The 21,371-nt window shown below is 44.5% G+C and overlaps 1 protein-coding gene across 1 annotated transcript in view; it reads right to left on the bottom strand.

Moving 5' to 3' along the window:
• Nucleotides 1-20,398, bottom strand: part of ADRA1B (adrenoceptor alpha 1B) — a 43,175-nt gene extending 22,777 nt beyond the window's left edge. The window contains exon 1 of the mRNA XM_068278315.1: nucleotides 19,144-20,398. Within this exon, the coding sequence (XP_068134416.1) occupies nucleotides 19,144-20,113 (970 nt within the window). The 5' untranslated portion in view covers nucleotides 20,114-20,398. The remainder of the gene's footprint in view (nucleotides 1-19,143) is intronic.
• Between the last annotated feature and the right edge of the window lie 973 nt (nucleotides 20,399-21,371).

Genomic DNA, 21,371 nt, shown 5'->3' with positions numbered 1-21,371 from the left:
TATAAATACATAAGAATAATATGGTAGGACATTAGGCTATGACTATGGTAGGGATTAGATTGTGAGCTCCTCTGAGGACAGTCAGTGAGGACAGTCAGTGACATGACTATGTACTCTGTAAAGTGCTGCAGAAGATGTCAGTGCTATGTAAATACATAATAATAATAATATGGTAGGGCATTAGACTATAACTATGGTAGGATTAGAGTGTGAGCTCCTCTGAGGACATTTAGTGACATGACTATGTACTCTGTAAAGTGCTGCAGGAGATGTCAGTGCTATATAAATACATAATAATAATATGGTAGGACATTAGACTATGACTATGGCAGGATTAGATTGTGAGCTCCTCTGATTCACTAAGACAAATAGCATGCCTTATCCGAGTTAACACGCTTTATCAGAGACAGCACACCTTATCAGAGTCAACACACCTGATCAAACTTAACACGCCTTATCAGAGTAGCACAGCGAGTATTACGAACTTATGCCTGCTAATTGACAATGAGGAGAGCTCTACTCGTTCTGCCCTGAGCCCATGCGGGTTCGTAGCGCTCGCTATGCTACTCTGATAAGGCATGTTAAGTTTGATAAGGCGTGTTAACTCTGATAAGCTGTGTTATCTCGGATAAGGCATGCTATTTGTCTTAGTGAATCAAGCCCAATGTATTCTGTAAAGTGCTGCAGAAGAATGTCTAGTGCTATTATATACTGTAAATACATATTAATAATGTGGTGGGACATCACTCTATGACTATGGTAGGGTTAGATTGTGAGATCCTTTGAGGGCAGTCAGTGACATGACTATGTACTCTGTAATGTGCTGCAGAAGATGTCAGCGCTATATAAATACATAATAATATGGTAGGACATTAGACTATGACTATGGTAGGATTAGATTGTGAGCTCCTCTGAGGACAGTCAGTGACATGACTATGTACTCTGTAATGTGCTGCAGAAGATGTCAGTGCTATATAAATACATAATAATAATAATACATAATAATAATATGGTAGGACATTACACTATGACTATGGTAGGATTAGAGTGTGAGCTCCTCTGAGGGCAGTCAATGACATGACTGTGTACTCTGTACAGTGCTGCAGAAGATGTCACTGCTATATAAATACATAATAATAATATGGTAAGACATTAGACAGTGACTATGGTAGGATGATTTGATTGTGAGCTCCTGTGAGGACAGTCAGTGACATGACTACTCTATGAAGTGCTATAGAAGATGTCATCATTGCTATATAAATACATAATAATAATATGGTAGGACATTAGACTATGACTATGGTAGGATTAGATTGTAAGCTCCTGTGAGGACAGTCAGTGACATGACTATGTACTCTGTAATGTGCTGCAGAAGATGTCAGTGCTATATAATACATAATAATAATATGGTAGGACATTAGACTATGACTATGATAGGGATTAGATTGTGAGCTCCTCTGAGGACAGTCAGTGACATGACTATGTACTCTGTAATGTGCTGCAGAAGATGTCAGTGCTATATAAATACATAATAATAATATGGTGGGACATTAGACTATGTCTATGATAGGGATTAGATTGTGAGCTCCTCTGAGGACAGTCAGTGACATGATGAAGTACTCTGTAAAGTGCTGCAGAAGATGCCAGTGATATATAAATACATAATAATAATATGGTAGGACATGAGACTATGACTATGGCAGGATTAGATTGTGAGCTCCTCTGGGGACAGTCAGTGACATGACTATGTACTCTGTAATGTGCTGCAGAAGATGCCAGTGCTATATAAACAAATAATAATAGTATGGTAAGGCATTAGACTAGGACTATAGTAAGATTAGAGTGTGAGCTCCTCTGAGGACAGTCAGTGACATGACTATGTACTCTGTAATGTGCTGCAGAAGATGCCAGTGCTATATAAATACATAATAATAATAATATGGTGGGACATTAGACTATGTCTATGGTAGGGATTAGATTGTGAGCTCCTCTGAGGACAGTCAGTGACATGACTATGTACTCTGTAAAGTGCTGCAGAAGATGTCAGTGTTCTATAAATACATGATAAATAAAGTGATGGTACAAGAATAGAAGTACTTGTCCCTGTACAAACTATAACACTCACTATTGAAAGCGTAAGTAAGAGTCGCAGGCTGGCAATAGAACAAGAACGTTAATTCATATGTAAATTCTTTTCCCCAGTCTGAAAGAAATGAATAGTCCCAGGGCCAGAACTCCATGGCTGCTGGGACAGACTACAAAGTTATGCAACTTAGGAATGGACCAATTGGAAGCAGCGTAGCATAACTTTGCATAGAATTAGCATAACAATGCATCAACTCTGCATTCATAGTATCCCACTGACCTTCCCTATTTATGATTCAGAAGGCGTACCTGCTGCCTAGGCTTGGAAATTCATGGATCTATTCATGGAACTAGTTTATGAGTGTGTTTTTTTTTACTTTTTGCAGACCGCCGCAGTATAAATGTACGTCGGGCGGGTGGCGCTGCGGTTCTGACCGGACGTAAGCTCTACCACGCGTCCCCGCCCGACACCGCCGCTCTTGCCGCTTTCCACCTGCCGCAATTAGCTGCCCTGCCATTTCTATGACGGCAGAGCACTGTGAGCCGGGCAGGAGCCGTTTTCATTGGCTTACATGGAGTGACAGGGTCAGGAGCCAATGAAAACGGCTCCTGACCGGCGCACAGCGCTCTGCCATCATAGAAACGGCGGAGAGAGCAGCCTGTGGCAGGTGCAGAGCAGCGTGACCGGCGGGAGCGACGGATTTTTGCTGCGATTTTTGCGGCGATTCGTTGGGATTCAGCGTTTTAGCGTACCTGCAGCCTCTGGTCCTTAAAGAGAGTCTGAAGTGAGAATAAATCTCGCTTCAGACCTCATAGATAGCAGGGGCATGTGTGCCCCTGCTAAAACGCCGCTATGCCGCGGCTTAACGGGGGTCCCTGATCCCCCAAATCCCCTCGGTGCAGCGGGGGGAGCGCTTCCTGGTTGGGGCAGGGCTAACCGCCGCAGCCCTGCCCCACGCGTGTCTGTCAGCGCGTATCTCCGCCTCTCCCCCGCCCCTCTCAGTCTTCCTTCACTGAGAGGGGCGGGGGAGAGGCGGAGATGCGCCGCTGATAGACGCGACTGGAGGCAGGGCTGCGGTGGTTAGCCCTGCCTCCAGGAGCGACCAAATGTACGACCAAGTCGTGCAGGGGGGGGGGAATTTGGGGGTGAAGGGACCACCGTTTAGCGGCGCGATAGCGGCAGTTTAGCAGGGGCACACATGCCCCTGCTAACTGAGCGCTGAAGCGAGATTTATTCTCGCTTCAGAGTCTCTTTAACCACTTTACCCCCAGCGGTGCGGATTTCTCCTTCCCTTTTTCCACCCTGTTAACACCAAGGGACGGAGAAATCCGCACCTGACGCCGCTCCCGCCGCTGTCCGCGCTCCCACTCGCTCGTCCGCGTGCCCCCGCGCGCCCGGAGATCAATGAACAGGTAAAACCTTTCCCGTTCGTTGATCTCTGCCCCCCCCCCCCCCCCGCAATGATCAGCTGCTTCTACAGGAAGCAGCGATCATTGTAAGAAAAAAACAGTTTTCCGGGCCTCCTAACCCTTCCTGCAAGTGTACTTTCTGTACACTTGCAGGTCGCATAAACAAAAAGTTACTGTGGCCATCTTGTGGGCAAATAGTAAAACTACACCCTAAAGCATTTTTCATATACAAATACATTACTTTTACACTAAAAATTAACTCATTACCTCCTACACTCCCCAATTTTATTTTTTTTTGTAATAAAAAAAAAATTACAATTAAAAAAAAAAACATAAATAGTTACCTTAGGGACTGAACTTTTTAAATATTTATGTCAAGAGGGTATAACACTGTTACTTTATAAACTATGGGCTTGTAATTAGGGATGGACGCAAAAATGAAAAAAATGCACCTTTATTTCCAAATAAAATATTGGCGCCAAACATTGTGATAGGGACATAATTTAAACGGTTTTATAACCGTGACAAAAGGGCAAATAAATTTCATGGGTTTTAATTACAGTAGCATGCATAATTTAAAAACTATAAAGGCCGCAGCACGGTGGCGTAGTGGTTAGCGCTCTCGCCTTGCAGCGCTGGGTCCCTGGTTCGAATCCCAGCCAGGGCACTACCTGCAAAGAGTTTTTATGTTCTCTCCGTGTCTGCGTGGGTTTCCTCCGGGCACTCCGGTTTCCTCCCACACTCCAAAAACATACGGATAAGTTCATTGGCTCCCCCTAAAATTGGCCCTAGACTACAGTACTTACACTACATAATATAGACATATGGCAATGGTAGGGATTAGATTGTGAGCTCCTTTGAGGGACAGTTAGTGACAAGATCTATAAATATATATACACTGTACAGCGCTGCGTAATATGTTGGCGCTATATTAATACTAAATAATAATAATAAAAATAATAACTTGAAAAATAATACATTTTTTCCCACATATTTTCCTATTTTCCCATTAAAACACATTTAGAATAAAATAATTCTTGGCACAGTGTCCCACCTAAAGAAAGCCTAATTGGTGGCGAAAATAACAAGATATAGTTCATTTCATTGTGATAAGGAATTATAAAGTTATAGATGAATGAATGGAAGGAGCGCTGAAAGGTGAAAATTGCTCCTCTGGTGCTCAAGGGGTAAAACCCCTCAGTTGTGAAGTGGTTAAGGGGCAGAGGCTGCTGGTACCGAAGTGGTTAAACGTATACTATTGTTTTTTGTTTTAAATAATTATACGCAGGGGCGTAACTAGACATGACTGCCCCCCCCCCGCTAAACTTTGGATGGGGCCCCCCACCCCCCTCGCTTTCTGCACAGGAAAACTGAGGGCCAATGTGTTTTCCCCATGCAGATAAAAACACTTAGACTTAAAGGAAACATCAGGCAATCTATGCTACCCCCAGATCTACTTACCCGGGGCTTCCTCCAGCCCCTTGCAGCCAACAAGGACTTGTCACAGCTCTGCTCCCAGTACATACATACACACACAGCCTTATTATTTTACTACATGAGAGCACATGCTATATGGAGGAACAACAATGACATGCTGAACATAACATATAGTATTCATTCACTGTAACTTTGGCAAAACGTTCAGAATGTCACTGATTGATACTGTTAGGGATCTTGGACTTCATTGAGACAACAAGCTCTCAATGAAGCAGCAACAGTAAGACATCAATCTCCACTCCACTGTGTTGTAAAAGTAATTAGAGGCCATAAGGTTATTAGCCCTTGCGAGATAAGAATCTAGGAATCCTTTCAAAGTGATTGCTGAAAAGGGAAAGACTACAACTTTTTTCCAAAATGTGACTCCTTTGTTTGTAAGGTTGTACATGAAGTCATCAGAACTTTGCTGCAGTGTGAGACAGATGTTTTTTTACGAACCCTAGGGAGCAGGGAGAGTGTACAAATTCCAAAGTGTGTATGATTCCTTATGTGTGTGGTGGACACATGCAGTCAATATAACAATGGTGTGAGAGTAGAATACGTTTTTTTCTCCATGCCCTTAGCTGTCAGTCTCTCTAACTTTTCCCCTTGCAGGCCCCCTGTGGCTTCTGGGCCCCCCTGCGGAGAAATCCCTTGCAGGGTCTATTGTTACGCCCCTGATTATACGTTTTGCAGAGTGACAGATTAAAGTGGATCTGAAGTCTTGCACAAGAAACAAGGAAAACATAAAGAAATTCATCCTGTATGTATTTACAGAGTTTAACCTAATTCCCCCTCATCTGAGACTAATCACAATTGTAATTTGATCTTTCAGCGGTGTCAGCTGACTGCCTCGGCAGAGCAGCTAATTTGTAAGCACAGGATGTTAACCCTATGTCTGCTTCCATGAAAGCAGGAAGTAGACACACTGCAGATTTATAGGTTATTATGCAGTTGCTTATCTTTTAGAGCAGAGAGGAAGTTCTGAGTTCAGGTCCGTGCTGGGCAGGAAGTACATCACTGGGACGCCGTAACTCTGTGTCGTTTAGACTATGCATTTTGCCCATAGACTAGTATTACCCCAAGCACCGTGCATTAAGCGCATGGCTTGAGGTAACGCGCTGTGGCCCTTGCATCTGCTCCAGCCCACCACAAGGGAACCAAATAAGTGTGAAAGTCTCTATAGACTTTCATTGCTTTTGTAGCCCCTAGAGGCGAAATAGGGTGACGCCACACAGGTATACCTGGCACATGTAAAAGAGGCCATACACTCAAAAATCAATTCTTTATTTTTATCTAGTAAACAATTAACAAGGATGCTAACCAGGCAATCCAAAAGTTAAAATCACCATTACTTTTCTTGTTGATAAATGACCATTCCCCAGTTTACCTGACTCTTATTTGGTACATTGCCGCACAAAGGAAGTTGCAGGGCATGCTGGGTTGTCTTTTTTTGCTTCTCTTCTTCTTCTCCGACTTAACTAATGCAGCCTGGTTGGCTGAAGCCTCTTTCCCTCCTGTTTTCCCCTCCCACACCTCTGTTCCTCTCTGATTGGCCAATATTTCTCATGCTGAGACAATGCACTTTCTATAGTGAAGGGCGGGCAAATCAGGCAGAGGAGAGGAAGGGAGGAAATGACATCAGGATTGGCTTCAAAAGAGCCACTGTTAAAATGGGAAATGCTAAGAAGGATTTTCTTTTTTTTCTGTTTAAAAATCACTAAAATCTAAATGTAGACAGTGCAATACATATGTTATGTAAGTAGAGCAAGTATTTATCTACTCATATATGTGTGCTTTTTTTCTGAGATAGTATGGCTGACAGCTCCTCTTTAAACAATACCAGTTGCCTGGCAATCCTGCTGATCTTTTTGGCTGCAGTAGTGTCTGAATCACACCTGAAACAAACCACTGTGTCCCCTTCTGTCCCCAGTGTGTCACCTTCCATCCCCAGTGTGTCCCCTTTTGTCCACAGTGTGTCCCCTTCTGTCTCCAGTGTGCTCCCTTCCATCTCCTGTGTGTCCCCTTCTGTCCCCAGTGTGTCCCCTTCTGTCCCCAGTGTGTCCCCTTCTGTCCCCAGTGTGATCCCCTCTGCCCCCCATGTGTCCCCTTCTGTCCCCAGTGTGTCCCCTTCTGTCCCCAGTGTGTCACCTTCCATCTCCCGTCTGTCCCCTTCTGTCCCCAGTGTGTCCCCTTCTGTCCCCAGTGTGACCCCTTCTGTACCCTGTGTGCTCCCTTCTGTACCCTGTGTTTTTCCTTCTGCCCCCTGTGTGTCCCCTTCTGTCCCCTGTGCGTCCCCTTCTGTCCCCAGTGTGTCACCTTCCGTCTCCCGTGTGTCCCCTTCTGTCCCCAAGTGTCCCCTTCTGTACCCTGTGTTTTTCCTTCCGTCCCGAGTGTGTCCCCTTCAGTCCCCAGTGTGATCCCTTCTGTTCCCTGTGTGTCACCTCCTGTTGCCCGGTGTGCCCTTTTCTGTCCCTAGTGGGCCCCCTTCTACGGTGGCAAATATGGTAAATATGGCAGCCTCCAAACACTGCATGCTATACTAGCGCTATGTAAATTGGTTTTACAGAATCGCTAAACGTTGAAAAAAAACATTCAACATATATTAGTGCTGCACAGATCATGTTATAATTTAATGTTGTGTAAAAACTAGAAAAGGTGGTCACTGTGGGGTTACCACGGTCACCTGTATGGCAAGGAGTGGCCAGGAGCCAAATGGTGCAGTATTGTGGGGTATCAGATGTTAGATTGTAGTATAAGAGTATTTATACTCATATATAAGGTGGGTAACAGTCCCTGCAACCACCGTGTATCGCCAACAGGGAAATAACCGCCCCAGCTCAGTATTCCAGGTCCGACTGGAACTGCATGGTCGCACTCCTGGTTGGTCCTTCTTGGTTGTAGATAACACCACACTCAGAAGGTGAACACCTCCAAAGGAGATGTAATGTATAGTACTGGGGGGTGGAGGCGCCCAAAGATAGGTAATGTGATGAAGCAAAAAATAATAATAAGGGGGGGAGGTGTCTTTACCACTAAAGATGGAAGGTCCCAAACCACAGGGTAAATGTAAAAAGATTCAATTGTTTATTCAGCACGATTAAAAGGACAACACGTTTCACGGGTCTCAGACCGCTCCCTCAGGTCAATGCCTTTAAAATATGGTCACAAGCATGGATGCCAGAAAAATACTGTTTTGTATTAACGGTTTTGTTTAAAAACTACCCTTGCATTTCAGTCTGCAGCCAGCTATAATTTTCCAAATAGGTTATTCAACATACCCTTAGGGCTCTTTCACATCAGACAACGCGTGCAGGAGCTGTTCTCCTGCACGCGTTGATAGCCTGCGGCGTGACGTCGGGAATCTGCGGTGAGACGCAATCAGTGGTGGTAGCTATCAATTAAACCCAAAGGAGAACGCCGGCTCCCGGGTGCGTTGGACGAAAAACTGCGCCCAGGTGCGTCGGTACCGCAACGTACCGAAACGCAGCGTCGGGTGTGACGGGTAAAATTAAAGTCTATGGACTTTCATTTTACCTTCGTTAACGCAAACTTTGCGCAGATATGAAAGAGCCCTTCCGCTACTTGCTGCCATGACAACAGCATGCTGTTTGGTGAATGGCATACCAAGTTACCACTTTCTGTTCAGATGCTCAATCATCAGTCTGGACGAATTTTCTTTCTTTCCCCACTGAACTTTAGATTTCCTTTTACCCCGAGAAGTTTTCACAAATAAAAGTTTGGTTCCACCGCCCCAAAATCGGTATGCGAGATTTCTGGCTTCTATCGAAGCTTTCTCACGCAGGCGTTTGAGATGGAGCGTCTTCAAACAAAGGAGGCACAACACCCTAATCTCTTCTTAACCGAGAGCAAAGGAACACAGTATGCCAAGGCAAACTGAAGGTGTCACATGAACAATGTCACTAAAAAGAATAAACACCTAACTATCTCATTTATAATCTCAAAGCAAGCAGACATCCTACGTTATTCAGTAGTAAAATGATGCAGCTAATAACACACATTAAAGCAAATCTGAAGAGAAAAAAAACGTATGATATAATGAATTGTATGTGTAGTACGGATAATGAACAGAACATTAGTGGCAAAGAAAACGGTCTCATATTTTTATTTTCAGTATTATAACTTTTTTTTTTTAACTAGCATTGCATTATTCTGTCATATTTGCAGTTTTAAAACTACACTCTGTCTTATAAGCTATAAAACAAAGCAGAAATACTGACCCTTTGAACTTTCCTGCAGTAAAACCTTATCTCTCACTTTTCCTTGACTGTTAAAGTGCTTCAGAAAACAGGACTGTATTCAACCCAGTGGGTCAGAGAGCTCGGAGAAACTCTTTTGCATAGATAACTGAAGTTTTTTTTTAACTCTTCCTGTACTGGAAAACAATATGAGCCTCTTATCTTTGCTACTCATGTTCTATTTCTTATCCGCACTACACATACAATTAATTATATCATAAGTTTATTTTTCTTTTAACTGGACAATTTATGTTCTTTATCCCAGCACCTCTCAGACACTTATAGGCAAAGACCATAAGTATCAGCATTAAAGAGGAACTCCAGTGAAAATAGTGTAATAAAAAAGTGCTTCATTTTTACAATAATTATGTATAAATGATGTAGTCAGTGTTTGCTCATTGTAAAATCTTTCCTCTCCCAGATTCACATTCTGACATGTATTACATGGTGACATTGTTACTGTGGGCAGGTTTTGTAGCTGTTTCTAGCTGTTCTGACTGTTACAGACAGCTGTAAACAGCCATTTCCTGTCTGTGAACATTGTTACATTGTGGCAGTTTGCCCAGAGTACCGCGGTACTCAGAGCTTCTTGTGGGTGGGGTTTCAGCACAAAATCAGTCATACAGCGCCCCCTGATGGTTTGTTTGTGAAAAGCAATAGATTTCTCATGTAAAAGGGGGTATCAGCTACGGACTGGGATAAAGTTAAATTCTTGGTTGGAGATTCTCTTTAAATATCTGAAATCTGCACTTTATAGGTGACTCATGCTGCTGGTGCGTCAATACTTAAAGTGTACTCGAGGTAAGGTAAAATGAGATACCTAAGAAGAAGAAAGCCTCTGGATCCTCTAGGGATCCCCACAACCTTCTGGTTCCCACCGCTGCCGAACGCACTCTCTGCTTTTTATTATAAACAGAATTTGCATAGCAGGTGGCCCTGGTACCAGTTATTTTATTGGGCAACCCAGCGCCCAAATGTTTACTAATAGAGGCAATTAGCATTCCTGCCTACAAAGTCGCTGTTTACCAGTTTCCATATAAATACTCTAGTCTCTTGAAAGATAGGTAGCTTCAGTCAGTGACATGACTATGTACTCTGTAAAGTGCTGCAGAAGATGTCAGTGCTGTATAAATACATAATAATAATAATATGGTAGGACATTAGACTGTGACTATGGTAGGATTAGATTGTGAGCTTCTCTGAGGACAGTCAGTGACAGGACTATGTACTCTGTAATGTGCTGCAGAAGATGTCAGTGTTGTATAAATACATAATAATATGGGAGGACATTAAGCTATGACTGGTAGAATTATATTGTTAAACTCATCTGAGGACAGTCAGTGACATAACTATGTACTCTGTAATGTGCAGCAGATGATGTCAGTGCTATATAAATACATAATAATAATATGGTAGGACATTAGACTATGACTATGGTAGGGATTAGATTGTAAGCTCCTGAGGACAGTCAGTGACATGACTATGTATTCTGTAATGTGCTGTAGGAGATGCCAGTGCTATATAAATACATAATAATAATATGGTAGGACATTAGGCTATGACTATGGTAGAGATTAGAGTGTGAGCTCCTCTGAGGACAGTCAGTGACATGACTATGTACTCTGTAAAGTGCTGCAGAAGATGTCAGTGCCATATAAATACATAATAATATTATGGTAGGAGATTAGACTATGACTATGGTAGGGATTAGATTGTAAGCTCCTCTGAGGACAGTCAGTGACATGACTATGTATTCTGTAATGTGCTGTAGGAGATGCCAGTGCTATATAAATACATAATAATAATATGGTAGGACATTAGGCTATGACTATGGTAGGATTAGATTGTTAGCTCCTCTGAGGACAGTTAGTGACATGACTATGTACTCTGTAATGTACTGCAGAAGATGTCAGTGCTATATAAATACATAACAATAATATGGAAGGACATTAGACTATGACTATGGTAGGATTAGATTGTTAGCTCCTCTGAGGACAGTCAGTGACATGACTATGTACTCTGTAATGTGCTGCAGAAGAGGTCAGTGCTATATAAATACATAATAATAATATGGTAGGACATTAGACTATGACTATGGTAGGATTAGATTGTGAGCTCCTCTGAGGACAGTCAGTGACATGACTATGTACTCTGTAAAGTGCTGCAGAAGATGTCAGTGCCATATAAATACATAATAATATTATGGTAGGAGATTAGACTATGACTATGGTAGGGATTAGATTGTAAGCTCCTCTGAGGACAGTCAGTGACATGACTATGTATTCTGTAATGTGCTGTAGGAGATGTCAGTGCCATATAAATACATAATAATATTATGGTAGGAGATTAGACTATGACTGCAGTAAAGAGTGTTGGAGGCTGGCAGTGGCACTTCCAAAAATAGAAAAAGCTCTTTATTGAAGCATAAAATCAGTGGTAACACAGCGACAGCCCGCTGTTTCAGGTATTAACCTTTCTTCAAGCTGTTTCAACCACAAGTGAGATAACACATACATTCAACATATATACCAATTGTCCAATCAATTCAAATCTCCCACAGCCAATCATATTACCTGAGCTCTCCGGCGGACCTGAGTGAAGACTTCATCGCTAACATGCAAAGCATCCTAAGGAAATAGTGTATCGGAGTGTATCAGCGCTCCAGGCCGACAAAGAACCACCTCCGTATTCCTATTCGCTGCAGCAAGATCAGGTGACCAAGGATGGTAGGAGATTAGACTATGACTATGGTAAGATTAGACTGTGAGCCCCTCTGAGGACAGTCAGTGACATGACTATGTACTCTGTAATGTGCTGCAGAAGATGTCAGTGCTATATGAATACATAATAATAATATGGTAGGACATTAGACTATGACTATGGTAGGATTAGAGTGTGAGCTCCTCTGAGGACAGTCAGTGACATGACTATGTACTCTGTAAAGAACTGCTGAAGATGTCAGCACTATATAAATACATAATAATAATATGGTAGGACATTAGACTATGACTATGGTAGGATTAGACTGTGAGCCCCTCTAAGGACAGCCAGTGACATGAAGTGGCGTAGCAATAAGGGTTGCAGAGGTAGCGACCACATCGGGGCTCTCGCTCAAGCACAATATTGGCTCTCTCTTGGTCCTGTGTTGGTAATATTGGCATATGAGGCTGCAGTGGTTACAGTTAGCAGTAGGGTTTCACTGCAGGAACTTAAAGAGAACCCGAGGTGGTTTCTAATAATCCTAATAGCACACAGAGGCTGGGTCTGCATATAATACCCAGCCTCTGTTGCTATACAGCGCCCCACCAGGCCCCCCCCCCCCCTGCGCTCTGCTGGCCCCCATAAATCAAACGCCATGCTAGCGACACAAAGCGTGTCGATAGGCGGCTGTTTACCTCTGGATGTGTCAGTCTCGCCGCTCCCCCGCCTCCTCTATATCTCTGCTCCCCGCCTGCGTCCCCTCCCTCCAATCAGCGGGGAGGGAAGGGACGCAGGTGGGGAGCGGTGACATAGAGGAGGCGGGGGAGCGGCGAGAGTGACACATCAAGAGGTAAACAGCCCGCTAGCGATGTCGCTAGTACGGCGTTTGATTTAAGGGGACAGCAGAGTGCAGGGGGGACCTGGGGGGGGGGGGGGGACGCTGTATAGCAAGAGAGCGGCTGGGCATTATATGCAGACCCAGCCTCTGTGTGCTAATAGGATTCTTAGAACCCACCTCGGGCTCTCTTTAACCACTTCAGCCTTCAGTCGTTTTTCACCTTATGCATTAGGGCAATTTTTACCTCCCATTCATTCGCCAGTAACTTTATCACTACTTATCACAATATATTGGTCTACCGGTATAGCTTGTTTTTTCCGCCACCAATTAGGCTTTCTTTGGGTAGTACATTTTGCTAATAATTATTTTTTTCAAAATGCATTTTAAATGGGAATATTAAGAAAAAACTGAAAAAAATTAATTATTTCTCAGTTTTCGGCCATTCTAGCTTTAAAATAATACATGCTACCATAATTAAAACCTGTGTATTTTATTTGCCCATTTGTCCCGGTTATTACACCTTTTAAATTATGTCCCTATCACAATGTATTGCACCAATATATTTATTTGGAAATAAAGGTGCATTTTTTCAGTTTTGCGTCCATCACTATTTACAAGCTTATAATTTAAAAAATATTAGTAATACACCCTCTTCACATGCATAATAAAAAAGTTCAGACCCTTAGGTAACTATGTATGTTTTTTTTTTTTTTTATTGTAATGTTTTTTTTTTATTATTTGGGTAATTTTTGGTGTGGGAGGTAAACAGTTAATTTTAAATGTAATAATGTGTGTTTATTTAATTAAAAAAAAGCATGTAGAATTTTTTTTACTATTTGGCCACAAGATGGCCACAGTCAAATTTTTTTTTTTAGTCCTGGAAGCGAACGCTCTCGCTTCCAGGAAGTATAGGGAGGACGGGAAACTTTTTTTTTGGGGAAAGAACGCGGCTTCTCAAAGAAGCCGCCTGGCTTTCTGCTGGGGACTTAGATCAATGAATGGAAACTAGGTTCCCATTCATTGATCTCTGGGCTAACGGGTGGCGGCACGGGAGCACGCAGAACCGCAGCAGAAACCTTTTGGACGTAGTACAAACGTCCAAAAGGCTAGACTGGTTAAGGAGGGGGTGGACGTTACCAAAGCAATACTTAGCACTTATTCAAGCTAGTATTGATGGTATATAACTAAGGGTGCGTACACACAGCCAATTTTGATTGGCCAATCATTGGGCAATTTTACCACTTCCATGTGGTATGAGAGCTTACCTACACAATCTGTTCACAGTATTCAGAATCTGTTGGCTTTTATAGTAGACAAGACAAGACAAATAACATTTATATTGTACTTTTCTCCTGTTGGACTCAAAGCGCCAGAGCTGCAGCCACTAGGGCACTCTCTATAGGCAGTAGCAGTGTTAGGGAGTCTTGCCCAAGGACTTCTTACTGAATAGGTGTTGGGTTACTATTATTATTACTGAACAGGAAGAGCCGATATTCAAAACCAGGTCCAGTCACTTACTACTACATGGAAATGGTAAAATCGGACAAATATTGGCCAATAAAAAGTGGATGTGTGTATCAGGGCTGGGCCGAGGCAGAGGTAAGAGAGGCTCCAGCCTCAGGGCACAGTGTAGGAGGGGCACAGGGCGGGGCCAAGGCAGAGGCGAGAGAGGCTCCAGCCTCAGGGCACAGTGTAGGAGGGGCACAGGGCGGGGCCAAGGCAGAGGCGAGAGAGGCTCCAGCCTCAGGGCGCAGTGTAGGAGGGGCGCAGGGCAGGGCCAAGGCAGAGGCGAGAGAGGCTCCAGCTTTAGGGCGCAGTGTAGGAGGGGTCGCACAACTCACTCAGCTATCTTTCCCATATTGTGTTTGAAGCAGAGAGAAATAAGAAAAGTGAATACATGGCAGTGACTGCAAGCCAGACAACTAGAGATTAAGGTGTTGGAGGCCCTGGGGCACATCTCAGTCTAATAACAATCAGTGTGTGATGGCTGGGGTGGGAGGGATGGAGGGGCGCACTTTGGTGTCTCAGCCTTGGGTGCTGGAGGACCTTGTCCCGGCTCTGAAGTGTATGCAACCGAAGGCCGCATGATATACCTACCAGAGGCCTACATATGTCTCTGACATCAGCCAGTTAACTTTTTATAGAAACATCATGATGTATGTTGATATACAAAACATGCAATAATGTTGTGGCTACATGACCAGATCATTAACCTCCTTAGCGGTAACCCCGTGTGTGACACGGGGTAAGCCGCCGGAGGGTGCCGCTCAGGCCCTGCTGGGCCGATTTTAATAATTTTTTTTTTGCTGGACGCAGCTAGCACTTTGCTAGCTGCGCCAGCACTCTGATCGCCGCCGGCCCCTTTGCGATCGCCGCTATCTGCTGCGGCGCGGGCCCCCCCCCCCCTCCAGACCCCAGCGCTGCCTGGCCAATCAGTGCCAGGCAGCGCCGAGGGGTGGCCCGGGACTCCCAATGACGTCCCGACGTCAGTGACGTCGGTGACGTCATCCCGCCCCGTCGCCATGGCGACGGGGGAAGCCCTCCAGGAAATCCCGTTCTTTGAACGGGATTTCCTGATCGCCTATCGCCGGAGGCGATCGGCGGGGCTGGGGGGATGCCGCTGAGCAGCGGCTATCATGTAGCGAGCCCTCGGCTCGCTACATGATAAAAAAAAAAAATAAAATAAAAAAAACTGTTGCGCTTCCCCCTGGCGGTATTTTTCATACCGCCAAGGGGGTTAACAGAGCTGCTTACTAATATGTTACAGATTATACGGGCTACTTGTAAATACTACTACTAATAATTACTACTAAGTAAAAAGGAAAGAAAAAACAGCAGTAGCTGAGTGCCTGGAGGAGTTCTTTTAAAGCGGAACTGACCTCAGAACCTCCTCTCTGCTCTAAAACATAGGCAACAGCATAATAACCTTAACCACTTGCCGACCGCGCACTCATACCGCGCGTCAGCAAAGTGGCAGCAGCAGCACCAGCGACGCAGTTCTGCGTCGCCGGCTGCAGGCTAATTAATCAGGAAGCAGCCGCTCGCGCGAGCGGCTGCTTCCTGTCAATTCACGGCGGGGGGCTCCGTGAATAGCCTGCGGGCCGCCGATCGCGGCTCACAGGCTAAATGTAAACACATGCGGAAATAATCCGCTTTGTTTACATTCGTACAACGCTAATAACAGTAGCAGCGTTGTACCAGATCAGCGATCCCCGGCCAATCAGCGGCCCGGGGAGTGCTGTCACATGACAGGCAGGAGCCTGTTAGAGGCTGCACAGGACAGATCCGTTCCTGTGCAGCCTCGGATCTCCGGGGAAGGGAGGGAGGGGGGGAATTTCGCCACAGGGGGGGGGGGGGGGCCTTTGAGGTGCCCCCACGCAACACACAGGCAGGCAGGAGCGATCAGACCCCCCCAGCACATCATCCCCCTAGTGGGGAAAAAAGGGGGGACGATCTGGTCGCTCTGCCTGCACCCTGATCTGTGCTGGGGGCTGCACAGCCCACCCAGCACAGATCAGCTAAAACAGCGCTGGTCCTTAAGGGGGGGGGGGGTAAAGGCTGGGTCATCAAGTGGTTAACAGAAAAACATGACTTTGTTACAGCTGATACAAATCCTGCAATAACTCTGCAGTGTGTCTATTTCCTGCTATCATGGAGTTAGACATAGGGTTAGCATCCTGTGTTTACAAATTAGCTGCTCTGCTGAGGCAGGCAGCTGACAGATCAAATTACTAGTTGTGATTAGTTACAGATGAGGGGGCTTTAGACAAGCTAAACTCTCTAAATACATACAGGGTGCATTGTTCTATGTTTTCCTTCTGTCCTGTGTAATATTTCAGGTCCACTTTGAGTCTGGATTACCTGAACTCTACCTACAGGTGTCATAGTTAATATATAAGAATTATCTTATGAAAAAAAAATAATAGTCAAAAAGTATATTTTTGTCTAGCTGTGTCATTATGTGGGAACTGCACATCTGAAAATGCAATGAAACATGCATTATTTACAATGTTTAATTGATAAACATACTTACCTGCAAAAAAATATTATCTGCTAGGCTCCTCCCCTCTTCGTTGCCATAGAAATGACTGTCCTGCCTCATAGAGAATTTTCGCCTCAATTTTAGGCTGACCCCACCCATGTTCTTGCTCCCCCACTGTCAAACTGATGCAGAGGGTGGGGCTAAAGTACCACAACCACCTATCACAGCACATTTTCCATGACGCATGCAATGGCATCATCATATGAGCACAAAATGAAGGAGACAAGCACATTATGGAGGGGGCCAGGAGGGATGGCCAAAAAGATGCAAAAAAAAAAACCCTCCAAGTTCATGCAGGATTATGCAACTTTATGGAGCTTGAAAATGGACCAATTGAATTCTACTTTGGCAGGATTCGGTGGGTCAGTTTAAATTCGCATACGAAATGTGCATACTCCTGCATCAGCCAATCACTGACGAATTTTACCTCCTCCATGTGGTATGAGAGCTTACCTACACCAGTGATGAGCGAAAATGCAAAAATTCGTTTAGCCGAATTTTCGCCTAATTTCGTTTTGACAGGCAAATTTTCGATCGAATTTTTTCGCGTTAATTTTCGCCTAATGCCCATCATTTTGCGTATTACTGCGAACATTTTTCCGCATAAGGGCATTAGCGTCCGCATACAGAGAAGTTTCTTGCGCATTATTGCAGACATTTTTCCGCATAAGGGCATAAGCGTCCGCATACGAATTTTCTTGCGGATTATTGCAGACATTTTTCCACATAAGGGCATAAGCGTCCGCATAGAATGAATTTCCATGCGGATTATTGTGGACATTTTTCCGCGTAAGGGCATAAGCGTCCGCATAGAATGAATTTCCATGCGGATTATTGTGGACATTTTTCCGCATAAGGGCATAAGCGTCCCCATACAATGAATTCCCATGCGGATTACTGCGGACATTTCCCCGCATAAGGACATAAGCGTCCGCATACAATGAATTTCCATGCGGATTATTGCGGACATTTTTACGCATAAGCGTCCGCATACAATTTTCGATGCTGGTCGAAAACGCAAATATTTCTGAAGATTTTCGAAAACGGGATTTTCGATGCGAAAATGACTTAGGCGAAAATTCGCAACCAACACTGACCTACACAATCTGCTCCTAGTATTTCAAATCTTTTGACATTCATTCTACATGGAGGGGTATAATTGACCAGTCATTGGCTAACCAAAATTGAAGGTGTGTACCAGGTTTGACGCAAACCTGAACTGAAAATGAAAAGTGGAAATAACCATACACACGTCATACTTACCTCCCATGTAGTCTACTCATCAATCTCTTTCTCCTCTCCTGCATCCTGTTTGTCCTCTGTGATCAATGGAATTTTTCATCCTCCATTTTAACAATGGCCATGTAACAGCTTTTGGGTCAGCACACTGTAATATCGCCCGCTTGAGCCATAGGGAAACACAGACATTACCTTGCACATCAGTTGTCTTTTCAGTTATAACTGAAAGCAAATGATATATAACTGACAGCAACTGATAGATTTCAGATCTGTCAAAATCTTGTCAGAACTGGAAGGAATCCTTGTTAGAAGAAAATGGTGAGCCTCTGAGAGGAACTGATGGGGAGGTTAGTATGTAATATTAATTTGCAGCTACATCATGGGCTTGATTCACTAAGTGCACTTAGTGCACGAAAAGTAGCTTTGCGCGCACTAATAGTCACGCAAAGCTACATTGCACACAAAATGTTGCACTTCGCGCGGTAACGCGGTGTGCTGAAAACGTCGCACTGGTGCGCGCGAAACGTTGCATGAGGTGCGACGAAAATGGCGCATATGGTGCCCCTGAAACCTTTCAGGGGCACCATATGCGCCGTTTTCGTCGCACCTCATGCAACGTTGCGCGCGCACCGGGGTGACGCTTTCGGCGTACCGCATTACCGCGCAGAGTGTGACGTTCTGTGCGTGCTAAGTCCCTTGCGCTGCAGTTTGGACGTCTTAACCTTTAAGATGTCCAAACTCAGGTAACGCCGCTTTGTGAATCGAGCCCCATGTGTTTATTTTAAATAATTTTACTCGCTTCAGGTTCCCTTTAAGGCTAGCTCAAAAAATACTTGGACCATGGGGGCTTCAGTTGGTATCTACCACCCCTTGTTATTTAGTTAACAGTGCTGCATAATATTTTAGTCATTTATAAATGATGGATAATGATAATAAGGGAGTCCTATACAATATATCCATGAAATATTACGAAGACCCTCTGCATTCCCTTTAGTATCTTCATATAAGAATATACTTTGAAGTTTGTTTGGAGGCGCTGCACCTGCCTATACAGACATCACACCACACCTGTTGCAATGGTTCCTATGGCTTACCTAGAGGCAGGGCGGTGAAGAATGGCAGCCAGCAGAGGATAAACAGTCCCACCACTATGCCCAGCGTTTTGGCTGCCTTCTTCTCTCGGGAGAATTTGAGCAGTTTTAGAGATAAGGAGCTCCTGGGCTGCTGGTTCTTGGTTTTGCTGTTGGGAGACCCATCCTGCATGTTCTTGCAGTGGATCCTGAGGGTCAACTCCTTGGCGTCCTTGGAGTCTGCCTTCTCCTTCATCACCCCAGCCTCCAAGTTCTTGGTGATCCGCTTGGCCACCACGTAGACCCTGCAGTACATCACCAGGATGACGATGAGAGGGATGTAGAAGGACCCCATGGAGGAGAAGATGGCATAGAATGGCTCGGTGGTGATGTTGCACACAAACTCATCGGTGGCCCCTTGCTGTTTCCATCCCAGCAGTGGTCCTATGGAGATCACAGTAGACAATATCCAAACGCACAACAGGGCTAGCAGGACCCTTCTCCTGGTGACTATAGTAGGGTACTGGAGAGAGTATCGAACTCCAATGTACCTGTCTATGGAGATGGCACATAGGCTGTAGATGGAGGCAGTGCAACACAAAACGTCCATGGCAGCCCACATATCACAAAATACTCTCCCGAACACCCAACGTTTGACTATCTCCAGGGTGGCAGAGAAGGGCAGGACAGTGGTGCTGAGGAGAAGGTCCGCAATGGCCAGGTTGACGATCAGGTAGTTGGTGGGGATCCTCAGCTGTCTGTTGGCCACCACTGAGATGATGACCATGATGTTGCCCACGATGGCCGCGCAGATGAAGGCTCCTAAGGTGAATCCAAGGATCATAGCCCTAGTTAAGTCCAGTGGCACATGGGTCTCGTTGCCTTTGGTCTGATTTGCAAGTATGGAGCTCCCATTGACCCAGGAGACGTTTGGAGAGAAACTTGAGAAGTTCTCAGCAGCAGCAGGAGCAGTCATGTCCAAGGGGTCCTCCATGGTCAGGTAAAAAGTTGGATGCTGCACGTGGAGGTGGAGGCAGAGCTGGGAAAGTTCCGTCAGGAGGACCTCTCAGCTAACTTTGCAGGAGTTGCATCAATGCCTCAGGGTGTGTGGAGGTCCACTTCTGGGTGGCAGTGAGATGAGGAGACCCAGGGCTGGGAGTCGGGCTGCAAGAGACAGAAGATGCCGCTCTGCGAGGAGAGACTTGACAATCTGCTTCCAGCAAACATCTTGGGGAGATCTAGGAAGGAATAGCTTGTAGCATCCAGCTGCCTAGCTTTCTCACCAGTGACATCACGGCTAGATGGGCCTTTCTGAGGATTGACCACCAGGGGGCGCAGTGAGGCAGAACAAAACTTTTTTTTTTCTTTTCGTTCGCAAAGTAGAGAGAAGCAATCTCTGCAGCCAGAATTCTTTTAATAATTGTATCTTTCTTTACCCGAAGGCGACCCATTAAATCAGCACACAATAAATCAGTGTGTCCATCCGAGGAAGTGGTTAACTCAGCTATTGCACTGTATGTGGTGTCATATTTCTTTTCCTCTTTTGTTTGTATCAGTTTTTGTTCCTGAAACGTTACCTGCTGAACACAAAGATAAGTAGTTTCTTCTATATTTAGATACATTGAAAGTATCTTTTTCTCTCAGTAAATATCTGTCACGATTTTTTTTTTTGTTTAGTGACTTGACATACAGTATGTACCCTGTAAAATGCTGCAGAACATGCCAGTGGTAGATAAAAGCATAATAATAATAATATGATAGGACATGAGACTATGACTATGGTAGGATTAGATTGTGAGCTCCTCTGAGGGCAGTCAGTGACATGACTATGTACTCTGTAAGGTGCTGCAGAAGATGTCAGTGCTATATAAATACATACTAATAATATGGTAGGACATTAGACTATGACTATGGCAGGATTAGACTGTGAGCTCCTCTGAGGACAGTCAGTGACATGACTATGTACTCTGTAATGTGCTACAGAAGATGTCAGTGCTATATAAATACATACTAATAATATGGTAGGACATTACACTATGACTATGGTAGGATTAGAGTGTGAGCTCCTCTGAGGACAGTCAGTGACATGACTATGTACTCTGTAATGTGCTGCAGAAGATGTCAGTGCTATATAAATACATAATAATAATATGGTAGGACATTAGACTATGACTATGGTAGGATTAGAGTGTGAGCTCCTCTGAGGACAGTCAGTGACATGACTATGTACTCTGTAATGTGCTGCAGAAGAT

The sequence above is a fragment of the Hyperolius riggenbachi genome, chromosome 3, assembly GCF_040937935.1.
Source record: "Hyperolius riggenbachi isolate aHypRig1 chromosome 3, aHypRig1.pri, whole genome shotgun sequence".
Classification (NCBI taxonomy): Eukaryota; Metazoa; Chordata; class Amphibia; order Anura; family Hyperoliidae; genus Hyperolius; species Hyperolius riggenbachi.
This window is presented reverse-complemented; position numbering and strand designations above follow the sequence as displayed.